Source organism: Wasmannia auropunctata, unplaced genomic scaffold, assembly GCF_000956235.1.
Source record: "Wasmannia auropunctata unplaced genomic scaffold, wasmannia.A_1.0 LD336078.1, whole genome shotgun sequence".
NCBI classification, from domain to species: domain Eukaryota; kingdom Metazoa; phylum Arthropoda; class Insecta; order Hymenoptera; family Formicidae; genus Wasmannia; species Wasmannia auropunctata.
Genome location: NW_012026812.1, coordinates 2,644,671 through 2,667,012, shown reverse-complemented (window position 1 = coordinate 2,667,012; position 22,342 = coordinate 2,644,671). Strand labels below are relative to the sequence as shown.

Sequence of the window (22,342 nt, the reverse complement as noted above, 5' to 3'; positions counted from 1 at the left end):
CGCCTTCCGCCTTTTTGTAAGTTGTAGTTCGATTAGTCGAGAGATAGTGCCGCATTAATTTTTAAGAATCGATCACTCAGGGAAATGTTTCGCTGTTCCAGCTAGAATTCTAAATATTACACTTAAATTATATCACTGTTTTTTTCGTATCTGCTAAAAAATTATCTGTTATACGTAGAATTTATAGCAGCAATATTCTAAGAATATAGGTATGCAAGAATATATAGGTCTCATAACCAAATATAATTGGACTGATTAAACGTCATAGAGAAATTTTCTTGCTAAATTTGACAAATAGATATAATTTCTGTCTGTTATATCTATATTGATTAAATACAAAACATATGTGGTATCGCAGTGCTTACTAATCACTTATCTGTTTTAGCTAATTTTTCGTACCTAAATAATTCTCGCTATAATTGCAAGATTACTTTTTTCAGTGTCGAACGAGAGCTCGTTTTACGCCTGTGGATTTGCTTAACTTCTTATTATGAAGCATTGAAAAAAGTAATCTTGTAATTATAGCGAGAATTATTTAGGTACGAAAAATTAGCTAAAACGGATAAATGATTAGTAGGCACTGCTATACACATATATTTTGTATTTAATCAATATAAATAGAGACAGAAATTATATCTGAACTATTTGTCAAATTTAGCAAGAAAGTTCCTCTATGACGTTTAATCAGTCCAGACTCCAATCCACACTCCAATCTTATTTGGTTACGAGACCTATATTTTCTTGTATATATTCTTAGAATATTGCTGCTATAAATTCTATGTATGACAGACAATTTTTAGCAGATACAAAAAACAGCGATGTAATTTAAGTGTAATCTTTAGAATTCTGGCTGGAACAGCGAAACATTTCCCTGAGTGAGTATAAATAATTAATTAGCTTCAATCTTTTTGCTATATCCCGCTCCATCGATATGCCCACACACGCGTGTTTTTATTCCTACTATTTTTAGATTGATTAGATCTTCCTGTCATTCTTCTTTATAAACTCTGTTCAGACTCACTGTCGCTAGAAAAAAACGTGTGTACGTGAATGTGTATACGTGCATGATCGGATTACAACGAGCTTTTGGGTCTGATAAGCTAAATGACTGCGGATTAGTCATTCCTGCGAGACCTAGATCGATTAAATTATTCTTAATTCGCCTGCAGCAGCGACACATATATCTCGTGTATATTCGACGTGATACGAAACGTAGTTAGCGAAACGTTAATGCCGAACACGTGCTGCTCGCTCAAGAGAGGATAATTTTCTGCACAGACGGCACTGATAAGTGGACCGAAGTGCCTGAACCGGCCGCATGTGAAAGAACATCGTTGTACCTCTTCGTCGAGCGTAACATTAACCGATCGGGCAAAGCTAAGCCTTGAATTTAAGCTGTGTACACACACGGGCGCCGCCGACGCGCACTAATCTTCGGCGTCAACGCGCTTGGGTGACAGCGGCAAACTCGGGATTAAAAGTGTATTACAACAACGTATGTAAACTGTGTAATTTGCATGCAATAACTACATGTAAATTTGTATATGTAATAAATCAATTTTTTTCCCTAAACGTTTTGTAAATTTGTAATCTCTTCGTGTATTCGTTTATAGAGCAAATTGCTCCTTTAGTGAACACTGCGAACGCGAAACCGCTGGAACAATTAATCTAAACACGGGACTTAACCGAGCGATAAATGTAGCGAACGTGCGCCACGAGATACTCGCGCTAATCTGTGAGTAAACCTTAAGACTATCGTTATCGGAGGAACCTGTGGAAATGCCGACACTATATAGACGATAGACTGTGTTTCGGCGCCGAGTCGAAAATACCGCGAACTACCGCAATTTTAGCGAGATCTTTGACCCACGCCGGCCCGGAACGAAAGAATGCCTCTGCCGTTCTCGCGAGCTCGAAACGCGCGCGGTGTGTGTATATGCAGCGTTGTAAATGTTACATTCGCGTCACGCGCACGATACGCAATTCAAACAAAGTTCTGTTTCACGGCATGCGCCGCAATTTGCGCGCTTGTAGCGTTTATGAATCACTTTGCCGCGTCACAACATCACCTACGTTACATAATAAAAGGTCGCGTGTCGCGCGTCCGTAGCAGCGGCGCGACAAGCCGCGACACGTGGGAAACATCCTCGAAACTGACACAAAAAAAAAATAATAATTTTTCTAACGCGATTTCGCGAGCGCGACGTGCACACACGACTCGCCGACGTAGCAGAATCGAAAGTCGATTAGCCAGAAATACTGCTGACTACAATTTCAAAGTAGTATAGGTAGCGCGCGCTATATCGAGCCTCGATACCCTCGAATAGAGAGACGCGGGAGGAGATCGGAATTATCAATTCCAAGAACGTCAGCCTAAGGGATAACACCGACGTTTCCGCGACATTCGTTCGACCCTCGTCAACTGCACCAATTTTTGCTGCAAAAAATTTAGAAAATGAGAAATCCGAATGATCGCGTGCCAAAATCGATCGCCATTCCCGCACGCGGTCGCTCTAATTTTTATCATCGTTATTTACAATCGACTCTAGGCACGTGTGGTCGACAAAAAAAAATTATGCGAGTATAGAACGAGATTCCTCGGTATTACGAAGTCACGTGGAACGACAGGTAGGAACGAGGTAAGAACGTCACGTCAAGGCTCTTGTCGGCGACCTTCGCCGTGGCTTTATCAAATCGTAAAACTATATATCTGAAATCGTAGCTAGCCGACCGCATTTTAAAGTCCCGCGATTACGTGCCTCTTGCGATTACGCATAATACACGTTGAATAAATTATCTTAATTCACGCTCGGATAAACAGGAAGCCGTCTCGCACGGATTTTCTAATCACAGACTTAATTATTGCACTGTTTTGCTTTTTTTTTTCATCGCGTTAATATTCCTGTGAGCAAAAATATAAAAAAATTTCTACTCTCGTAAACCAAAAAAAAAAGTTGTCCATAGAATGAAGTCTTTATATGTGAGTAGATGCAGATATGCAACGGTCGCAAAGAAAATTACGGCGGCGAGTTGGAAAATTGCGCAACGTTTCATTTCGGAATATGTAACACATGGCGTGTACAAGTATCCTTGTAAAAAGAAGAAAATGAGGAAAAATAGGACGGATTTTTATGACTCGTGGGAGAGTCGTCTATATAGAATGATGGAGCTGGGGCTACGCGAATGTACGGGTACGGGGATTTAGCGGCGGTCGCGGGGAAAAAAATTACGGTGGCGCGTCCAGTGATAAAAGTATACCGCACGACGCGGGCGGATCGATGCAACTTTTTCCACTCGCGCGATTATCTCGTTTCACCGCTTACGGTGATAAACGGTAAGCCCAAGATGCGCGGCAAGCCCAAATTGGATAATAGCGAGCGGAGGCTCTTTCCGCGCGCGCGTTCTCCTCCTTTTTACTATTTCATTTTTGTGTGTATCGTATGTACGCGCGACGCTCTCGCGAGAAGCGCGACGAAGCTCGCGGAAATATAATCCAGCGGATTAAAATCGACCGAGTTTGAACGTTCGTCGACATTAATAATGCGACGAATCGCGGAATTGCGGCTTGAGCTGTCTATATATGGGTAATGCGATATTTGTTAATTAACGATTACAGCAATACGCCTTCATCAAATATTCAAATTCGGGATGTAATATAATTATGATTACATATACTACTCAGCTCTGTATGCATTGCGTCGCATATAAATTACATGACTGGCCCACCTTGCTTTAAAGTAGGCAAATAATTGCTGTCATTAATAACAATTAGCATCGTGCACAGAGTAATCAGACGTGCTATATTTCGTTGTGCAATAATTATATAGTTCCATGCAATATATATAATACATACATATACGATTATAATGTCGTCATCATTTATCAACATCTTTTTACCAAGAGATTTCGTTTTCTGCGTAATCTATCTCTAAAATAATCTCGCAAAAATGTATATTTAAAAAAAAAAGTCGCGTGATCACGTGACCGCGAGATAGGACGCGCATATACATAGTTCAAGTCGTATGTACATACATACGTATAGCAAAACTCCAATTATTTCGAGACTCGCGATCACGTGACTCCGAGCGACAGAAATGTATCGTTGACATTCGCTCACCCTGGAGATGCGCAGGGGTTGATGCGTGTCGCAGCCGCCGTGCATGCGGAAGCCCCAGGGGGACCCGCCGAAGAGGGTGACTTCTCTCGCGCTCATCCCGCGTCGGCACCCCCGCTCCTCCTCGTCGTCGACACGCGCATCCGGTTTTTCCCGCGTCGCGTCGCGCCGCGTTGTTGCGTACGTCTACGGCGCACGTAATCGCGTTATGTATGTATGTACGTACGCGGCTAAGTTATCGCGGCACTCGAGCCCGCATCGCGGATCTCTGCGCGCCGCGCGCGGGGCGAGACGTCTCTCTCGGCGTGGCGTACAAGCGCGGTTATCACTCGCGGCTTATCAACGTCCGCGGATCTTCACGCGAAACGCGACGGCGTTCGCGGGGCCGAGAAGTCGCCGCGTCGACGTCGTCGTCGACCGTCAATCCGCCGACGGCGACGACGGGCACCAATTACGCCCACTGATGCAAAACGCCGACGGTATAGAATCTGCACACGCACGCGCGCGCGAGCGCGACCCACACTCGTCCGTGGCTCGCGTTGAACTGACGGCGCGTCCTTCCGCCCTCCCCCACCATTACGCCCCCGCGCGCACTCGTGCCGCGTAGTAATCCGCGCGCGTACGCGCGCCATCCCTCTTCCCCGTTCGCCCATCTGGCCGCTTCGTGCTCCGCGCGAGGGTGCGTGCGCCCACCCCCAGCAGGACCGTTATTCGGAGACTCCTTCCGTCGCCCCGAGCGGAATTTTTTCCCGTCCGTCTCCGCGATTCTCTCCAGGGAAACCGTTCGGCGATGCACCTGCAAATCATGCCATGGATGTTACTACCCCCTTCGCAGCATATTTTCTCTCAAAAGGAAAACGTCACGCGTATATACGCAATATTCCGAGATTTCTTTTTACCTCGTTCTGGCTCTCCATCCAGCGCTTTTATTCTGCTTTCACGCTTTATCGTTCTCCTTCGCACGGCGACGCGTTTACTCTCCCGACATTTTCACGCGCGATCAACGCTGACTGCCTTCCGTGTTTCTCACGAATCTCTCTCTCTCTCTCCTCTCCCTCGAACGGAAGAGGAATTTATTACGTACTTGTATACGCTTCGACAACCTTTTGGAACGACTCGTTTCTATACCGCGAAGATTTATTATCCTTTCTTCTTGATGCCCTATATAGAAAATAAAATGTATTGGTTAGATATATATATTTATAGCTATTACATCAAGATGAGATAGAACGTATATGTATGATCTTTATATATGTCTTTCTTTAGTTATTAATGTAGAATTCATTTCTAGATTACGATTCTCGATTATACTTTTTGAAAACTGATATTCTTTTTTATGAGTAGGGACGCGCAAATGGCACAGTGGAATCGGGAAACGGAGAGATCGATGTCCGTGCGAGGAAAGAGAGGTATGCGTCGCTGAGATTACACGATTGAGATGAATTTTCAAACCTCAGAGACACGTGACTACGAAATACATTAAAGCGAATGTCTATAATTGTATGTTTTTACCCATTTTACGCTGATTCGCATCGACGCGTGGCTAATTCGGCAGGAACCGGACGCCATTTTGTCGAGGAAATTTTCGCGCTGCAGTCGCTGACGTCGATCGCGTACCGAACACCGATATTGTACCTCGCGAGTCTAATTTTAATTCGTTCGAGTGCGGAAAATCCCAGCGAGATGGCGCAACTGTTCAACGTCGGGAAGAGGCACAGCCCGCACAGCGTGACACGTGGGTATATTGTGCATAACCGCGTGTCTCGCCGTTGACAGATTTCCGACGTTCCACATTTATATTATAGTAACTGGACCTTTGAATCTTCAGACTTGATATCGCATGAGCTGATTGCGCGCAATTGTCTCGTTGAATACTAATTGTACCCGTCGAATCACGATGTTGACCGATGCCGCTATCGCGGACGGAGGTTCTGCCGAAGGCGGCAAGCATCGCTACGGACGCGGATCAAGGCGAAGAGGTAAGGTAATCCGGTGATTTAACTACGATAACGACGCGTTAATTTAAAACGTGCCGCGATCGTTAAAAGACGATTGTCTCACCGAAGGTGGCTGCCAGAACAAGCCCGGCGGAGGGGGCTTCAAGCGCACGTTCGACCGGTCGCGGCCGCGTGAAAACGCCAAGAGGCGCAAGCTGGATGTCGGCAGTAGACTGAAGGAATCTGACATAGGAATTACGGAGTACATCGGCGAGCACCCGGGCTTTTCCGCGATAATCAAGGAGAGGTACAACGACTTTCACGTCAACGAGATAGACCTCGACGGGCGAGTGGCCAAGCTGACCTGTCAGGACGTCCCGCGTGATCCCTGCGACGACGAGAGTATCGAGGAACTGAGAGCGTCGGTGTCGCCGGCGATATGGGACCAGCTGCAAGCTTTGGGAAAGGAGAACCCCGCGAGTGTGGAAATTGACGTGACCAGCGTCGACAAGGTCGAACGCAGGACCATCCATACGATTGCAAAGAAATTGGCGAATGTCGTCAGCCAGACGATAGACAGGGACGACAAGAAGTTCCTCACGATTGTGCCAAATACACAAAGCGACAAGAGCGGTAAGTTGTAAATTTTGCCATTTCATATATATATAAAAATCCTCTTTTATATATATATATAGGTATATATATATATATATATATATATATATATATATAAAAGAGGATTTCTATAATAACTTCTTAATTTTACTTAATACTTACTAATTCTTAATTGTACTAGTTCACAAGATGCGCAAAGACAAGAGAATAGATTGGAGCAGATGCGGCGGGGATTACTGTCACTTTCTGCTGCACAAAGTGAACATGGACACCATAAGCGTGGTGAATCAGCTGGCCGTGAGCTTGCGGCTGCAGCCGAATAACGTTTGTTACGCCGGCACGAAGGATCGCCGAGCGTGGACGACTCAGTGGATGAGCCTGCGGAAGGTAGAGCCGCAGAGCGTATTGCGAGCGGGTAGAAGTATACGCGGCGCGTACGTGGGGAACTTTAAGTACGCTAAAGACAGCCTGAAATTAGGGATGCTGCGCGGTAATCAGTTTAGGATCGCGCTGAGAAACGTTTGCGAGACGGACGACAAGATCGAGCGAGCGATGACGTCGCTGCGGGACAGCGGCTTCATTAATTATTACGGCTTGCAAAGATTCGGCTCGGTAGCTACCATACCCACGCACGAGATCGGGAAATGTCTGCTTCAGGGTGATTATCATTTTCTGTTATGAAATTTTTCTGTTAGGAAATTTCTATTTGATTTACGTATAACACGCACCTGTCTTTAATCAATTAGGTAAATGGCACGAAGCGATCGAATTGATTCTGAAACCGCGGCCGGAAAACGATAAGGAACTGGCGGAGGCCAGGCAAATCTACGCGGAAACCAAGGACGCCCGTGCCGCCTACGCCAAGCTCAGGAGGATCGATACGATCGAGGCCAGACTTCTGAAAGGCCTGCAAATATCGGGTGACAAGAATCCCCTGGGCGTGCTCGACTCAGTGCCTCGGAACATTCGATTAATGTACATTCACGCTTATCAAAGTTTCGTATGGAATCACATCGTGTCGAGAAGAATGAAGCAGTTCGGGACGGATGTGGTTGTGGGTGATTTGGTTTATGACAAGCAGAACGGCAAGGAGATCATAAGTGACGAAACTACGGATTATCCTTTCCATGACGTTGATGCCATTGGAGATAAAACTGACGTTACTTCTCTCGAAGAAAAGGACACTGTTCCGAAAACGTCGAGCGAAGTGAGTAAAGAGAATTCGGAGCAGGATGATATTCCGGTGAAAATTCTTACGGAAGAGGACTTGTCGAGTTACACTCTGGCCGACGTGATCATGCCTCAACCCGGGTGGAAAGTTACGTATCCGCCGTACGCGAAGGCTTGGTTCGACGAATTTCTAGCCAAGGATGGATTAACCACCGATCTCAGGCAGAGCAATAAGTGAGTTTCGCTTACAAACGCTATTGTATAATAAATCATTACCGTCGTCTATCTCTTTTTAGAAAATACAGTTTGAGCGGAGCCTATAGAAATATACTAGAAATTCCGACGAATCTATCTTGGAAGATTAGGCATTACGAAAATAAGCATGACGATCTAATTCTGTCGGATATCGACGAGATGAGGAAGCTCACATCTCCGCAGGATAAACCAAGTATAAATCAGTTACGCCTATTCAAAACACTCGTTTTCAGAATAATTCACGCTATTGTATGTATACTATTTTTCAGATGCGAAGAACAAAGCATTGATCGTAGAAATGTGTCTGAAGTCTAGCAGCTACGCCACGATGGCTCTACGTGAGATATTGAAGAACGACACTTCGGCGGAAACGCAGGCCGCTTTATCCGCTGCTCAGGATGCTGCAGAGAGCATGCAGCTTGATGTAGCCACCAATGTAAATGAATGTAGTAGCGAAGACTTGATGGAGATTGAAAAAGATAATACAGAAAAAAGTTCTGTTAAGTGCCATGAGGAAATTGATGTCAAAACGGATGAGGCAATGAAGACAAACGATATGGAGAACACGGCAGAGATATGTCAAAGTTCATTGTGAAATAAAATATCTTTCGTAAATGGAACAGATTGTTATTACGACGCATACACAAACATTTTGTTTTTTCCTTTGTAAAAACAAACAAAAAATTGTGAAGGAAATGGATCTTTACCAATCAATTTGTGAAAAATATTTTACAAATATTTTAAATTGATTGTGATGAATGATCATTTTGTAATAAATTTTATTAGAAATAATCTGTAATAGCTTTAAAGACAAGCAGCCATCAAACCTGCCACGTTCTCAAAGTCAATTTTTTCAGTGATATTCTTGGTCTTAATGTTCTCATCTTGATTCGCTACGAAGATGATATTTTTACTCTCTTCTTTCCAACCATACTTCTTAACCCAGTGTTTCAACGTTGCATCTACAAAGAGACAAAGAAGCTTAATAAACTCTTTATACGTGCAATATCACAGTATAAAATTAAAAGCTTAGTATCACACACCGTCCACGCCACCGAGCAATTGTGCCAGGAGTCCTCTGTCTATCGTTTGAAATGTGATTCCTACTACGTGACACACGAACTTTCTTATCGAGTCCTGAAAACCCACGATCCTGTCGCAAAGCTCCGACATGGTCAGCATCCTGTCCCAAAAGTGCTGGAAGTCACATCGCTCCAAGATATCTCCCAGGTACATGATTTGACTAATCGGGCTCTCCGACATCTAGAGATCAACAAAACTTCATGTAAATACATTTACGAAGAAAAGGAAAAGAAAATTATCCCGTTTCAACGAAGACTTACCAGTTTCTCGCTGAGCAGGCACTTGCACAGGACGAAATCGGCGTGTGGCAGATTGGTCAGTGCCTTGAGCAATATCTGACACGTGATATCCATGTTGAATCGCTGCGGATTTAACTGGTAGAGTTTCAGCACGGCCAGATTTGCCTCCCGATCGTAAGCATTCTCCCTGGACTGTATCTCCACGTACTTCTCCAAAGTCGTGAGGTTATCCGGATTGTATCTGAAAGCATATTACACTGTGGTCAGTATGTGAACGGACGGAAGAGGGGAATTATTAATTCGGAAACGAGGATCGCGTTGACAAATTGTAATTTCTCATTTTCGTGCCGGAAATTTCCAGACTTTGCGAGAAGCAAAGTCGGCGTGTCATAGGAAAATGCATTCGCATGGTCAATAAACGCTGCTACGAGAATGAAAAGCGATACCTTTCGATGCCTTTCAACATTCCAGCCACGGTCTGACGCATCGCCTCAGCCATTTTTGCCAATAAATAAGTCCCGTATTACCGTCAGCGTCAAAACTGTCCTCAGGTGACACGAGACACAACCTCAAACAGACGAGGGCACGAGGAGATGGCAGAGGACAGCCATAGACGTAAATTTAAATAGGCAGAAGTGTGACAGAGAAGATCAGTCATTTTACGGATAGACGTCGCGATTGGCTGTCGCAAAAGTTGTCCTATTCGACAGCCAATCGCGGGACAGGAGTCACGTGCGTCTCTCGCGCGCTGGAGCTACACTATACTGCGTCCCTGCACCCAGCTCCGAAACGCCACCGGTCTTTCGGACACTTTGGAATGACAACAAATCGAGAGAAAGGAAAAGTTGAGTGACGAGGCCGGAATATCGTTAGGCGAGGCGTTTAGACGTCGTTAACCCAAGTATCTCCAGTCGTTTCAAACGCGAACATGGCCAAGCATCACCCGGATCTGATCTTCTGTCGCAAGCAACCGGGAGTCGGTGAGTCGAGAGGTTAAGTTTAGTCCCAGTTCTGTCAGAAACGATCTTTACTTACAATTACATTCTCTTTTCAGCCATCGGTCGGCTGTGCGAAAAATGCGACGGCAAATGCGTCATCTGCGACTCCTACGTGAGGCCGTGCACCCTGGTCAGAATATGCGACGAGTGCAATTACGGCTCCTACCAGGGACGTTGCGTGATATGCGGCGGTCCCGGCGTGTCGGACGCGTATTACTGTAAAGAGTGCACGATACAGGAAAAAGACGTAAGTATACCGCTGATTCTGCCTACAAGTCTGTACAAATTCGTAGGCTGCGTTCCACTTAACGCTCGCGAGCGTTACTTGTCCTTGTTTACAACATTCGATAAATAACAAGGATGAAATGACTCCAACAGCTTTGCGAGCGTTAAATGGAATACACCCTTATTAGAAGTTGAACGTCCTAAAACTGCTTTGTTTTTCTTTCAGAGAGACGGCTGTCCCAAGATAGTAAACTTGGGAAGCTCAAAGACAGATCTCTTCTACGAGAGAAAGAAGTATGGATTCAAAAGAAGATAATTACACTTTTTCTATATAGAACCCTTCCTAATTGTAACGTTACGAGAGAGCATCAGGTAATTTATTATTTTTATAAAAGTATCGCGGTAGCAACACGATTTTGTTTTGCAGTGTGTTGTAGAGAATCGTCCTGGATATCTCAATTTTCCATTGTAAATGCTCTGTGAGCTAAAAGTGAACATAGCAAAGATAAAATTATTCCGACAAAAGCTTGTAAAAATAAATGTTTAATTTGTTACATGACATACTTCTATACAAAGTTCTTGCACCATCAATTTCTGAAAATTAATATTCTGAGAATTTGTTAGCTAATAAAAGGCAAATAAAAGTAAATTTTTCCAAAGTAATCGGAGTATTAAACGCGTATACCTTCAGTCTACATAACGTAAAATCGCAGTAGTAAAATGTAATGATACAAAAAAACGTGCACAATTATCACAAGAGTATCTTTCTAAAAAAAAAAAAAAAAAATATGTACATCAAGCTTATGTTAAAATTAGCAGTAGTTCTTCCGATGGCGGTAGCTCTTTCGTTTCTTGTATCTCAACGATCTCCTGGTTTATTATATTGCCTTTCTCGTCTACCTCGTCGATAGATATTAAAATATTAGATATAATAGGTACAGACTTGGCAACGTCATTCTCTGCCGTTTCCTCCGGTGGCTCCTGTACAGCCTCTTCCACTTTGTCTTCCGTATTATTCTCGACAATCTGGAACAAACGTTACGATTTTTAATAGCATAACAAATTTTAAATAATGAACTTAAATTGCATTGTGGCGGCGGCTCACCTTTAACTCCATCGACGAGGCAGTTTGATTTAGCTCTATTTTATACTTTCTTTCTGGTAAATGCGCCTCTTCCGCGATGGGCGACACGTTTTCTTCGTCCACGGCCTCGTATCGCACCATCTGGAGCCTGTAACACCCGTCTTCGTCTTGCGTGTAATGGAAGCGTTTGTGTCCGCTTGGCAGTTGCAATCGATGGGCCTCTATAAGGTGTTTCGTCAGCCTGTAACTCTTTCGGTACTTGATCGGGCACTCGTGGCAACAGTACCATCGCACCGCTAGACTATGTACTCGTTCTACGTGCCTGTAACATATTTAACGATCGTCAAATAAAGACTGAGTCAGTTTACATCGAAGATCTTTCTATCTTTATCCGATTACCTGTCTAAAGCGTAAGCTCCCTTGCACGTAAAATGACATCCCTCGAAGTGGCAAGAGAAATTCGGTCCGCTAGTGTGGACGGTCATGTGAGAATCGAGATCCTGTTGCGACTTGGCGGCGTGCGAGCACAACTGACACGGAAACGTTCTCGCCGTCATGTGACGGTACCTGACGTGCTTCGCCAAGCTCGCCGGCGATTCGCAGCTCATGTCACATAGGGTGCATTTGTAATTGAACACGTGGGACCGCATGTGATCGCGCAAGATCCCCTCGGTCGGGTAGAACTTGTTGCAGTGCGAACAACGGAATCCCTGCACTGTAAATTCATGACGCATTTATAAAAAATGAACCGTGAAAAAAAATAGATACAAAATCGTATCAATGAATTCATTACCTTCCAAGGGAATTTGTCGCTGGCAGTGGGTGTGGAATTTCGTCTTGGAGGCGAACGTGATGCCGCAGTCCGGGCACGCGACTATCTTCTCTTTGGTGTGGCACCTCATGTGATCTCGGAGCTTGTGCAGGCTGGAATATTTGCCGTTGCACCCTGTCCACTTGCATTCGACTCCGTCTTTGACCCGGTTGCCGCGCGGGCAATTCATCATGTGTACGGTAACGTGATACAAGTACATTTGATAATTCGTGAACTGTTTCAAGCACTCCTCCCACCTGCACAAGTGCGGAGGTGGGGAATCTATGATGTTCTTCCATTCTAGATCTCTGCGACATTTCTGTAACAAAAAAAAAGAAAGAAAGAAGGATAATATAAATCTTTAAGCTCTAGTATTCTCTAGTATTCGTTCCAGTTGACGATCAATATCGCTACTCACGGGTAACTTGGTTCTTCCACGAACGTTGGACCCGATGCACTTCAGCTTGGTGTGATAGGCGTGATAATTGATATGCCGTATTATCATGTCGCACGCATCGCTCTCGTACGGACAGTCCTTCCACAGGCACACGTAGACCTCGTTGTCGTTCTCCCTCACGCTTATCTCCACGTTCGATATGTGACTCGAGACGTGCCTCAGAAATTGCTCCAGGTGACCGCTGCGATACGTGCACTCCTTCCACTCGCACGCCAAATCCAGCCTCTCGTCCTTCAGCTGCGTTCCCACCTTGCGCTTCTTCCCGCCGCACTCCGAGACGGAGTCGAATTCCGAGTCCGTGTTGTACCAATCGTCGAACTCGAACTCCTTGAGCTTACGCTTGAGGGTCTCCTGCTCGTACGTGCGATCCTTCTGCGCCTCCATCCAGTTGCTGCATCTGTCCAGCACCGCCTTGCTCGCCGTCAGCTTCGCCTCGAGATCCGCCATTGCGCGATGAACGTCTCGTGTCACCTGGAACAACGTCCTGATCAGAGAATGCGAATCACTTCAAAAATAACGATTACACCCACGTAAATCCGTACTCTTATAAAACGTGCCGTTGCAGCGCGACGTGAAAATGGCGATCGTTGCTGCTGATCGGTCGATCGGAATTTTGCAGATTCGAAAGAATTGCGTGCGAAACTACTGATTCCCAGTCGGGTTTCCAACAATTCCAGCTACTTCCAATCGAGACGTCTGCTCGTCTACCGCGCAGCACAGCGTTCGTCGTTTCCGGCAGTCTCACCGCGTGAATCCCGCGATTGCCAACGTCGTCTCTTCGCCGTCCGCTCGTCTCACTCGCTCATCGTCCCGCCGACGCTCGGCCTCGCGGACACTGTGACTCCGGTGCACTCGCTATGCGCCTGTTGTTGTCCCGGGCATCTCCGACGCTCCTCCGTGCGTGTCCCCTCGTCCGTGAATTCTCTCGAAACGCGTGGGTCGTCGCATCGCGCGGGACGTCGCGCTACCACGTTACTGCCGTCAGCTGTTCCACGAGCGACCGCAGGGGCACGACCATCTGCGCCCTGTCCTCTGGTTGTTCCACGCTCGTACTTTGCTCGGAAAATAATCGGCGGCAGGGAGGGCTTTGGCACGCCGATTATATTTTCCCACGAATAATTTATCATATAAGTTTCCCGTCCAGGTTAAGAAAACTCGCTGGCGGGTCGCGTGTCTTCTCCCCTCCCTCCGCTTCGCTTCGCATCGCGTCGACGTTCCTCCACGTGTGTTTGACCGAGATTCGATTAACTTGATCGACGATCGATTCAACCGGCGGTAAATCGCAAAATTTCTAACTATATAATTCATTGATTTAATTTTCTTTTTGTAAACGGAAATTTCGTAATTCCATTCGCGTTACAAAGCAGTATATATATGAGTGTTACTTGATAAATTAACTACGGATTAAGTTAATCGAAGTTTGATCAAAGTCACTTCCAAAGATCGAAAAAAATATGAAAATGATTCTTGTTTTACTTTATTTGTTCTCGGAAACAAACGACGGAATTTACAATTCAATGGAATTATCTGCATTTCAAATTAATTCGTTTGATTGACGACGCGTACTTGAATTAATATTCTTTTTTTTTTTTCGATCTTTGCACGTTTCGCAAAACAATGTCACGCTGAGACATCGATCACGTGCGGTGCTCGGCGTTGATGTGCGAAATCGTTTTTTGCTATTTCGCATTATCTATTTTTTTTTTCTTGGCGTATAAATAAATAATTATAACATTAATGTAAATTTAGGTACGTGAAGTGTCACAGATACAAGAACAAGAATATTGTTTTAAGGTCATGGAAAATGCGGCGTGGCAGTGGTGAGAGTATCAGGAAGCCGATCTCTGGACGCGTTGAAAAAGATGACAAACATATCCAAGCTGGAACCGAGGAGGGCTTTTTTGCGAAAGATACATGATCCAGAAACGAGGGAAATCATCGACAATGGGCTCTGCTTGTGGTTTCCCGGTGCGCGCAGTTTTCACCCCCGTAACACGCTCGACGCGACTTGCAAGATCTCATCTTTGCTTATAAATTTAAATCATATAGATTATACTTTTATACAAAAACAGCTTCTGCTTAGAGAAAATTGATATGTAAATATTTACCCGAGGACGCAAGTTCTAAAGCTGGAAACGAGGCGACGAAAAAAACGAGGAACGTCTATCAGAGATATTCCGAAAATCACGCCTGATTAAAGCAATTGTTGTCCCAGGTCCGCATTCGTTCACTGGCGAGGATTCCGTGGAGTTTCACGTGCACGGTGGACCGGCGATCCTGACGAAGCTGATGCAAGCCCTCTCGAGGCTGCACGTGCAGCCGGCGCAACCGGGCGAGTTTACCAGACGCGCCTTCTACAACAATAAACTCGACCTGACGGAAGTGGAGGGCCTGGCCGATCTGATAGAGGCCGAGACCGAGTGCCAGAGGAAGCAGGCGCTGCTGCAGGCCGACGGTATCCTGCGCAAGCTGTACGACAGCTGGCGAAAGGTACTCTCGGAGTCCGTGGCGAGTATCGAGGCGTACATCGACTTCGGCGAGGAGGAAAACATCGAGAGCGACGTGGTGCAGAACGCGCACCACGCTCTCCGACAGCTGATGCGGGAATTGGAGCAGCACCTGGCCGACGGCAGGCGGGGCGAGATCCTGCGCAACGGGGTGAGGACCGTGATCGTCGGCGAGCCCAACGTGGGCAAGAGCAGCCTGCTGAATCACCTGGTGCAGCGAAATGCCGCCATCGTCACGCCCATCGCCGGCACCACGAGGGACGTCATCGAGCTGACCGCCAACATCTCGGGCTACCCCGTGCTGATAGCCGACACCGCCGGCATCACGGAGGACACCGGGGACATCGTCGAAGCCGAGGGCGTCCGTCGAGCGAGAAGCCACGCGGAGAACGCCGACTTCGTGATCGTCGTGGTGGACGCGCGGAAGTGCGCAACCAGCGGCGTGACGTACGAAGACTACATGCGCGAATACCTGTCGTCACTGGGGATACAAGAGTTACTGGTGAAAATCGGGAGAGAACGTTTCATCGTGATAGCGAATAAAAAAGACTTACTGACGGAGGAAGAAAAACAGCGCCTCGGCGATGCTGAAGGAGTTCTGGTATCTTGCAGAACGGAGGACGGTTTCCAGGACTTGCTGCGATCGCTGACAGACCGCTTCAGTAACATGTACATACGATACAATTGATACTTGCTAATTATGCTTAATTGCAATTACATTACCGATGATCTTTTGTTCAGATGCGGCGATCCATCCGCGGAGAGTCCGACCATCAGTCAGGCGAGGCACAGAAATCACTTGGCGCAGTGCTTGAGGTATCTGCAGAACTACTTCGAATTGTGCGCCAACGAGCGGTATGACGTGGCCATAGCGGCGGAGGAAATTCACAAGGCGATGCGAGAACTCGGAAGGATAACGGGGCACGTTAGCACCAATGATATACTAGACATTATATTCAAAAACTTTTGTATCGGCAAATGAAGCGCTGCCACTTGTACACAATATTCGTAGCGCTTGTATTTTTTTTTACAAGATACTTTGCAATATTTTCAGTTGTGGAGTAATCGCGATTAGATGTTATTTAAATGTAGAATATGTCACGAGTTATTTGTATTATACACGTATATAACAAGCAGACAGATAGTCTTTTCGATATTTGAAGCATTGCTTCCGTAACTGTCTATTATGAAAAGAAAAATTAGAAAATAAATCGGAATTATCTGTGCATATATATATTTTTTTTCTCATGGTCTTTTTCTTTTTAAGAACATGATTTTAATCAAGCACGGTTGATCAAAACGGATTGCGGTAGCATGAAGCAAAATGAATGGAAAGAAGGGAGCCTTCATAAGCATCGTATGTTTATTAACAATGTTACACGCACAATCATACATAGAACAACCTTTTGCCTGATTATAAGATATCGATACCCTACGCGTTATACACAGATAGGGCTCCGTTACGTGGTTTCAAGTCGTTATCTGTATGCCATGTCCGTGTTATGTGTGCTATCTCGTTATTATGACGTTCGTCACAATAACTCCGCTCGCTCTCGCAAAAAGGATAATTTAACTTGAAATAACGAAAGTAGAACAACTCGACTAAAAGGGAAAGAGAAAGAAAAAAATAAAAATAAAGAAAAAGGATTAAATTGTATACAAAAATTCGCTTTTTATCGACTCGAACAATTTCTTATACATGTCTTACAAAATCTGTAAGACATGTGTGATTTCCGGAATAAAGAAGAAAGTTTCCCTATCTAAAAAAATAAAAGAAAGAAAAAGATTCGAGTTGTTACGATTGACCATTAAATGACATCGTTACAAAGTCTGTTGCAACTGCTAATGAAATTTCCCGCTTTCTAATCATGCTTATTGTGTTATAATTTCATTTTTTTTACAATGACTGCGTCCAAATATTAACAAATATAATCTTTTTCACATTTGCATGGTGACTCTTCGTCCCTATCCATTAAGGATCAATTTTAATTCGCGTGATTCATTGCGAGTCACCCATGAAATTTTTTACGCGCGCAGCGAGAGGTCACCAACCGAATATGCTATTTAATATAATATGATCAGTCCATATAAAGAAAGCGAATGGCTTATAAATATATATAAAGATTTGGCGGATTCATCACGCGACTCATCACGCCGCGCAGGATTCGATTGCTTATTCCTCCTTTCTCTCTGTCTCTCTCTCTCCCTCTCTCTCTCTCTCTCTCTCTGGTGTGTGTCCCCCTTTTTTTCTATATTATATAAATCCGATGTGTAGAATCCTCGGTAAGAGTAGACTGCTCGTTTGTACAATTGTATAGAATAGTTTGAGATCTATCCGAAAGCAAACTGACTCGCGCTGCACGTCCGAGACGCATTTTTATTTACGTCGAAGATCGTTTTAATTTTCTATCTATACACGCTCTACTTTTTTTCACCCAATTTTTGCTTTTTTTATGTATATAAAGACTTAAATTATTGCGCAAGATCGTCCGGTCTCTCTTGTAGAGAAACAAAACTTCGCTACGCATCGTTCTTCTTGTTCCTTTTCCCCGCGAGACCGGACCGATCACGCGCAACCGTTTTCTGTAATCCTTAAATGCCACTAGCAGTGAAATTTCGTTCGTCCAATTTTTACGAAAAATCATAGTAGAATTTAAAGATTATAATGCGAACCTAATGAATCGCAATCGAGTACATCCGTCAGAGCAAAAAGAAATTCAGGAGCGTGAACTCGCGACTTAGAAAATGAACAAAAAAAAAGAGCTGCTCTTTATCAAATACAAAAATATACAACATTCTTTTATATATTACTTGAAATATAATAATCTAATGTGAATTTTTATCGAACAAATCGGAACGTTGCTCGTTAAATATAAAAATATGTAACATTCTCTTACATTTCAAGCGTAATAAGTTAATAACCGAACAAAAATTTTTATCGACTCGCTAAATCTTGAATCAGAAGAGTTGAATACAATTAGACAATCTCAAATAGTAAAATCGAGGTGAAAATCAATCGCAACTTATATTTAAGATGTATTTATCTCGCTTGAAAAGCACACACAGAATTGCGCGCTCGGTTTAGGGCCGGATACGGATGAACGCAAGCGTTTCAGAAGGTTCCCTCATACCGTGGCAGATACGAACGAGAAAGGAGAAACGAGAAGTCTGTCGAGGACCGACTCGAAAACTGGTCGGTTCCCTCTCTCGTCCCTAAATGACCCACGACCCTGCCAACCCCGCATGTGTGTGGGGTAGACGTCCACATTCGTCCATTTCATTCTCCCAGTTTCCTCTCCATCTAATACGTCCCTTGTATAACGGCGGATACGAGGAAAGAAAAGCAGACAGTGAAAGATCTATCGTGGACTTGGAATCGAAATTATTTAACGTAATAATTTAAAGCTCTATATAAGAAAAGAGGTGAAAGAATGTAGAATGCGATGAAAGGTGAAAACGATCTTGAGGACAAGTCACGAAGGCGCTTCGTGACAGGAACGCAATGCGTTTCAAAAATGCGAATCAAATCTTTTCATATATATATTTATATTTTTTACTAATTATGCAATATTGAAACAGGTAAATTCGTTCGTGACTCAGGAAATGCATATCCATAGCGATCCCATTTTTCTATCCTTAAATTGAGCCACAGAGACCCCATCCTTCCATTCCTAAAATGATCCCGAAGGCCCGTCTATTTGTCTATTTCCATTTCCTTTCTTCGATAATCTTTTCCTTTTTTTTATTCCTTTCCGTTATTAAATAAATTAAAAACTAGTTTCTTCGAAGCTCTCGCATCCAAATTTTAACAATCATAAATTATTTCACAAAAGACGAGAAGCAAACGCTCAGTTAGTGTAAAGGGAGAACACGATATATATGGATGCATTAACTAAATTAAAATCGGAAAAAAAGAAAAATTATCAAGAAAAAAAACTGATGACGGACTTTTTGAACCATTCGGAATGGGGAGGTGATCTTCTTGGACCAACCAGGAATGAGAGAAAGAATCGAATGGAAGATTAAGAATCTGCAGTTTGATCCACGATAAGGCCCTTTTACATATCCGCTTTTCTCCACTCGTATCCTCGCTCCGTTAAAGGCGCCAAGTTTTGACGATAATTAGATTATCGCGAGTGTCACCCAGCGATTCGTTAAATGAGGACAGAACAGCACCGCTGAAAACAAATACAATTAATTTTTTAATTTTTTAACAGCGTGCTGATTGATTCGAAACGTTAAAAATTTCGGTTCGATTTCGCGAGATCGTTTAGGAAAGCTCCGCGAAGACTTTCATCACTCCCTGCGTTCATTCACTCACTGCGAATTCCAACGAAGTGAAATATATCGTCCATCTTTCTCTCCATCTCTCTCGCACCCGTTTCTCCTTATAATATAACGCACCGATTTACGCTGCATAAAAAGTGGAATGTGCGCGTCAAGATTAATTCCATGCAAAACCTTTTCAGTTTTTGTTTCGAAAAATATGGACTTTCTCTAAATCATCTTAGAGAGAACCGATATTGTACCCTATAAAAAACACATGTATCTCTCAACGCACAGCTTTAATTCCCGCGTCGTGAAGTCGCTCGCAAATTTCGGAAAGGTAATCTCTGCCTCGGATACCTCCTGTTGAGCGAGGCAGCCCTTAGGGAAATCTGAACAAACGAATCGCAAGAGTTATCACGCGGAAAATGATATCGGAAGAGAAACTCCATTTTTAAAAAAGGGGGGGAGGAAATACAAAGACATCGACTGAAGCCTTTCAATGTCGGGGGCAATTAAGTTTATTAAGTCGTATCGTTCGGTTTCTCGAAACGGAATTGGCTTCGACTCGCGAAAATCTCGAGAATAAATCGAAATAACACCTCGGAACCGAAAAACCACGACGACGACGCCGCCGCCGCCGTCGCCGCGCATCTCGCCGGGATATGCCGCGGCCGCGATTCCGGCCCCGAGGCATTCGGGATCGGCAGCCGATGGCACGGACCATCTCTCTTCCGTTCGCGGAAAGTAAAGGGAGACGAGCGAAACCGCATGTTCCGTCGTCTCGCTCTAGCGAATGTATGTCTATACGCACATACACATTCTATACTTTGCATGTAAGTAATGCCTATTTTCCAAAGATATACGTTATGTGAAACACGCACTCTCTTTTTCGCAATCACTGAAATCACGCCGGACGATTCCTCCCCTCGTGTTGTCGGCTCGCTCGGACCGGTATTCTCCCCACATTCTCTCCTCTCACCCTTGCCTCCTTGTCGCCCGATGACACGCGTTTCACCCGATCCCTTGACCTTGTGCACAGAAATCATCCTTTCCGTTCTCGCGAATTTTGTACTGTTATACGCATATAACGCACATATACGTCAAGGCATTGCAGAAACGCGCGCCACCAAAATCGAAAATCGCCGACGCGACATCGCCCTTGAGGAGGAGGTGTGCATACACGACCTTGCTTCCGTAATTTCGTCCTGCTTTTCCCCCGCCGATCTTCCGCCGGCAAGCTAAAGTTCGATATCGGGTTGGCAACGTCAATTAGTACCGATCAATCCATGGCTGATTCAAGGAGATCCTGAGAGATATTCCAAAGGATACTTTACAATTTCACGATTCGTGTATGTTGATTCGAAATTTCTAAGATTAGACGTTCTCTCCCTGCGTATTCCTAGAAAAGAAAATATGTACAATCGCAATCAGTATTAATTGGCGTTGCTCTTGGCCCTAACGCTTCTAATGCTAACATGTCTTTCCCTTTCTCTCCCTTTCACACACATATACACACACACACACACACACACACATTCTTTCTTTCTCTTTCGCTACTGTGCCACTTTTACCTAGCACTATATACAAAAGAATATTACTTACAGATTACAACGGTGATTTACCGTGAAATTCCTGAACCATCGCAACTCAAAATGGCGTATGCACACGCAGATATATATGTAATTTTACAAAAAAAATAATATCTGAAAATAAATCTCCGATCGTAAGAAAATTAAGGATTATGCCACTCGTTGGTGCTACACCAAATGTATTCGCCGTAAACCGTTCCTTCGGAGATCGATCTACAGCCTGTCTACTGGCTAATTCCGTTCAACGTATCCCTCACTCACCCCGCTTGCGGGACACGATACGTAAGGAGACACGGTGAATTGGAAATTAGGATCGAAATGAATTTTATAAATGAATTTAGAAGTTGAAGTCCAAACGAATCTAGAAACGCGACGGGTGATCGCGGCCCCTCCGGCAGGGATCCCCGCGGTTTCTACTTATTCGACGGGACCAAAAGGGATATGTCACGATCCGTGAAATGCAACAGCTGACGACTGGATCGGAGCATCGGCTCTCAACGATCGAGCCGTCCCGCTGCCCTGACGCGCCTCGCGTGTGTTGGCTCTTCTACTCGTGTGTATTCTCGCGATGTTACTCTTTTTCATTTAGTATAAAGTCTCATCCGGTGATGACACGTCAATTGGTACGCAGGCAAATCCGAAATTCGATTACACATCGCTCGACCTTACACCTTAGACTCGACATGCGTACTTTAATGAGGAATCCTTAACGATTATTAATCCTTACACGCGTATTAATATGTGATGCTTATGAGTTTATGAGCTACCTATACTAAAGGAAAAAACATACACCACTGAAAGATTATATTTCCTTATATCCGCGATCACGCGTTATTTAGCTACACTCGGATCGCCGCGCAAAAGCTACTTCTTCTTCTCTTTTTTTGTCTTTTTTTTATCTCTTTTTGCACTGTGCATACGCTTAGTGGAGATGTAATGTTTCGCGGTAAATGGGAGCAAAATTCGAACGATACGCGCCGCTCTGACAC

General features: G+C 44.4%; 6 protein-coding genes across 9 annotated transcripts in view; 3 read left to right on the top strand and 3 right to left on the bottom strand.

Moving 5' to 3' along the window:
- The window catches only part of LOC105448915, a 79,142-nt gene extending 74,488 nt beyond the window's left edge, over positions 1 to 4,654 (bottom strand). For both annotated transcript variants that reach the window (XM_011687778.1, XM_011687779.1), the window contains exon 1: positions 4,118 to 4,654. In XM_011687778.1, the coding sequence (XP_011686080.1) occupies positions 4,118 to 4,213 (96 nt within the window). In that variant the 5' untranslated portion in view covers positions 4,214 to 4,654. The remainder of the gene's footprint in view (positions 1 to 4,117) is intronic.
- Positions 4,655 to 5,843: 1,189 nt separating this feature from the next.
- Positions 5,844 to 8,708, top strand: LOC105448913 (pseudouridylate synthase 7 homolog). The gene is made up of 6 exons (XM_011687775.1): positions 5,844 to 6,093; positions 6,181 to 6,684; positions 6,848 to 7,324; positions 7,413 to 8,070; positions 8,133 to 8,284; positions 8,361 to 8,708. The coding sequence occupies exons 1-6, from the start codon at positions 6,012 to 6,014 to the stop codon at positions 8,684 to 8,686; spliced, it is 2,199 nt and encodes a 732-aa protein (XP_011686077.1). The 5' UTR covers positions 5,844 to 6,011; the 3' UTR covers positions 8,687 to 8,708.
- On the bottom strand, positions 8,703 to 10,030 carry LOC105448914 (eukaryotic translation initiation factor 3 subunit K). The gene is made up of 4 exons (XM_011687776.1): positions 9,860 to 10,030; positions 9,435 to 9,654; positions 9,135 to 9,354; positions 8,703 to 9,053 (listed from the first exon to the last, which is right to left on the bottom strand). The coding sequence occupies exons 1-4, from the start codon at positions 9,910 to 9,912 to the stop codon at positions 8,896 to 8,898; spliced, it is 651 nt and encodes a 216-aa protein (XP_011686078.1). The 5' UTR covers positions 9,913 to 10,030; the 3' UTR covers positions 8,703 to 8,895.
- A 150-nt stretch (positions 10,031 to 10,180) lies between these two features.
- Positions 10,181 to 12,094, top strand: LOC105448909 (PHD finger-like domain-containing protein 5A). 2 transcript variants are annotated; one of them, XR_974288.1, is made up of 4 exons: positions 10,181 to 10,393; positions 10,468 to 10,658; positions 10,863 to 11,008; positions 11,925 to 12,094. XR_974288.1 is itself a non-coding variant. In XM_011687771.1 (3 exons), the coding sequence occupies exons 1-3, from the start codon at positions 10,342 to 10,344 to the stop codon at positions 10,950 to 10,952; spliced, it is 333 nt and encodes a 110-aa protein (XP_011686073.1). In that variant the 5' UTR covers positions 10,181 to 10,341; the 3' UTR covers positions 10,953 to 11,195. The 2 variants fall into 2 exon arrangements, 1 of the variants encoding a protein (XP_011686073.1); XM_011687771.1 differs by lacking the exon at positions 11,925 to 12,094 and having other exon boundaries at positions 10,863 to 11,195.
- On the bottom strand, positions 11,164 to 13,830 carry LOC105448910 (histone H4 transcription factor). 2 transcript variants are annotated; one of them, XM_011687773.1, is made up of 6 exons: positions 13,531 to 13,830; positions 12,950 to 13,472; positions 12,514 to 12,850; positions 12,120 to 12,435; positions 11,742 to 12,042; positions 11,164 to 11,662 (listed from the first exon to the last, which is right to left on the bottom strand). In XM_011687773.1, exons 2-6 carry the CDS (start codon positions 13,433 to 13,435, stop codon positions 11,438 to 11,440), a joined length of 1,665 nt encoding a protein of 554 aa, XP_011686075.1. In that variant the 5' UTR covers positions 13,436 to 13,472; positions 13,531 to 13,830; the 3' UTR covers positions 11,164 to 11,437. The 2 variants fall into 2 exon arrangements, with proteins under 2 accessions (XP_011686075.1, XP_011686074.1); XM_011687772.1 differs by having other exon boundaries at positions 12,950 to 13,459.
- LOC105448912 (tRNA modification GTPase GTPBP3, mitochondrial) lies at positions 13,824 to 21,703 on the top strand. Its single transcript, XM_011687774.1, has 4 exons — positions 13,824 to 14,023; positions 14,783 to 14,956; positions 15,204 to 16,164; positions 16,237 to 21,703. The coding sequence occupies exons 1-4, from the start codon at positions 13,846 to 13,848 to the stop codon at positions 16,475 to 16,477; spliced, it is 1,554 nt and encodes a 517-aa protein (XP_011686076.1). The 5' UTR covers positions 13,824 to 13,845; the 3' UTR covers positions 16,478 to 21,703.
- The last annotated feature ends 639 nt before the right edge of the window (positions 21,704 to 22,342 follow it).

Bases quoted from the DNA above. Each gene is read 5' to 3' on its own strand.
- LOC105448913 (XM_011687775.1), top strand. From the start codon at position 6,012: ATGTTGACCGATGCCGCTATCGCGGACGGAGGTTCTGCCGAAGGCGGC. The intron at 6,685-6,847 runs GTAAGTTGTAAA...TAATTGTACTAG, and splicing joins TACACAAAGCGACAAGAGCG to TTCACAAGATGCGCAAAGAC. The intron at 8,285-8,360 runs GTATAAATCAGT...ACTATTTTTCAG, and splicing joins ATCTCCGCAGGATAAACCAA to ATGCGAAGAACAAAGCATTG.
- LOC105448914 (XM_011687776.1), bottom strand. From the start codon at position 9,912: ATGGCTGAGGCGATGCGTCAGACCGTGGCTGGAATGTTGAAAGGCATC. The intron at 9,655-9,859 runs GTATCGCTTTTC...ATATGCTTTCAG, and splicing joins ATGTTGAAAGGCATCGAAAG to ATACAATCCGGATAACCTCA. The intron at 9,355-9,434 runs GTAAGTCTTCGT...GTTGATCTCTAG, and splicing joins GCCTGCTCAGCGAGAAACTG to ATGTCGGAGAGCCCGATTAG.
- LOC105448909 (XM_011687771.1), top strand. From the start codon at position 10,342: ATGGCCAAGCATCACCCGGATCTGATCTTCTGTCGCAAGCAACCGGGA. The intron at 10,394-10,467 runs GTGAGTCGAGAG...TTCTCTTTTCAG, and splicing joins TCGCAAGCAACCGGGAGTCG to CCATCGGTCGGCTGTGCGAA. The intron at 10,659-10,862 runs GTAAGTATACCG...TTTTTCTTTCAG, and splicing joins GCACGATACAGGAAAAAGAC to AGAGACGGCTGTCCCAAGAT.
- LOC105448910 (XM_011687773.1), bottom strand. From the start codon at position 13,435: ATGGCGGATCTCGAGGCGAAGCTGACGGCGAGCAAGGCGGTGCTGGAC. The intron at 12,436-12,513 runs GTAATGAATTCA...ATGAATTTACAG, and splicing joins GCGACAAATTCCCTTGGAAG to TGCAGGGATTCCGTTGTTCG. The intron at 11,663-11,741 runs GTGAGCCGCCGC...CGTTTGTTCCAG, and splicing joins CCTCGTCGATGGAGTTAAAG to ATTGTCGAGAATAATACGGA.
- LOC105448912 (XM_011687774.1), top strand. From the start codon at position 13,846: ATGCGCCTGTTGTTGTCCCGGGCATCTCCGACGCTCCTCCGTGCGTGT. The intron at 14,024-14,782 runs GTTGTTCCACGC...TATTGTTTTAAG, and splicing joins CATCTGCGCCCTGTCCTCTG to GTCATGGAAAATGCGGCGTG. The intron at 14,957-15,203 runs GTGCGCGCAGTT...TTGTTGTCCCAG, and splicing joins GCTCTGCTTGTGGTTTCCCG to GTCCGCATTCGTTCACTGGC.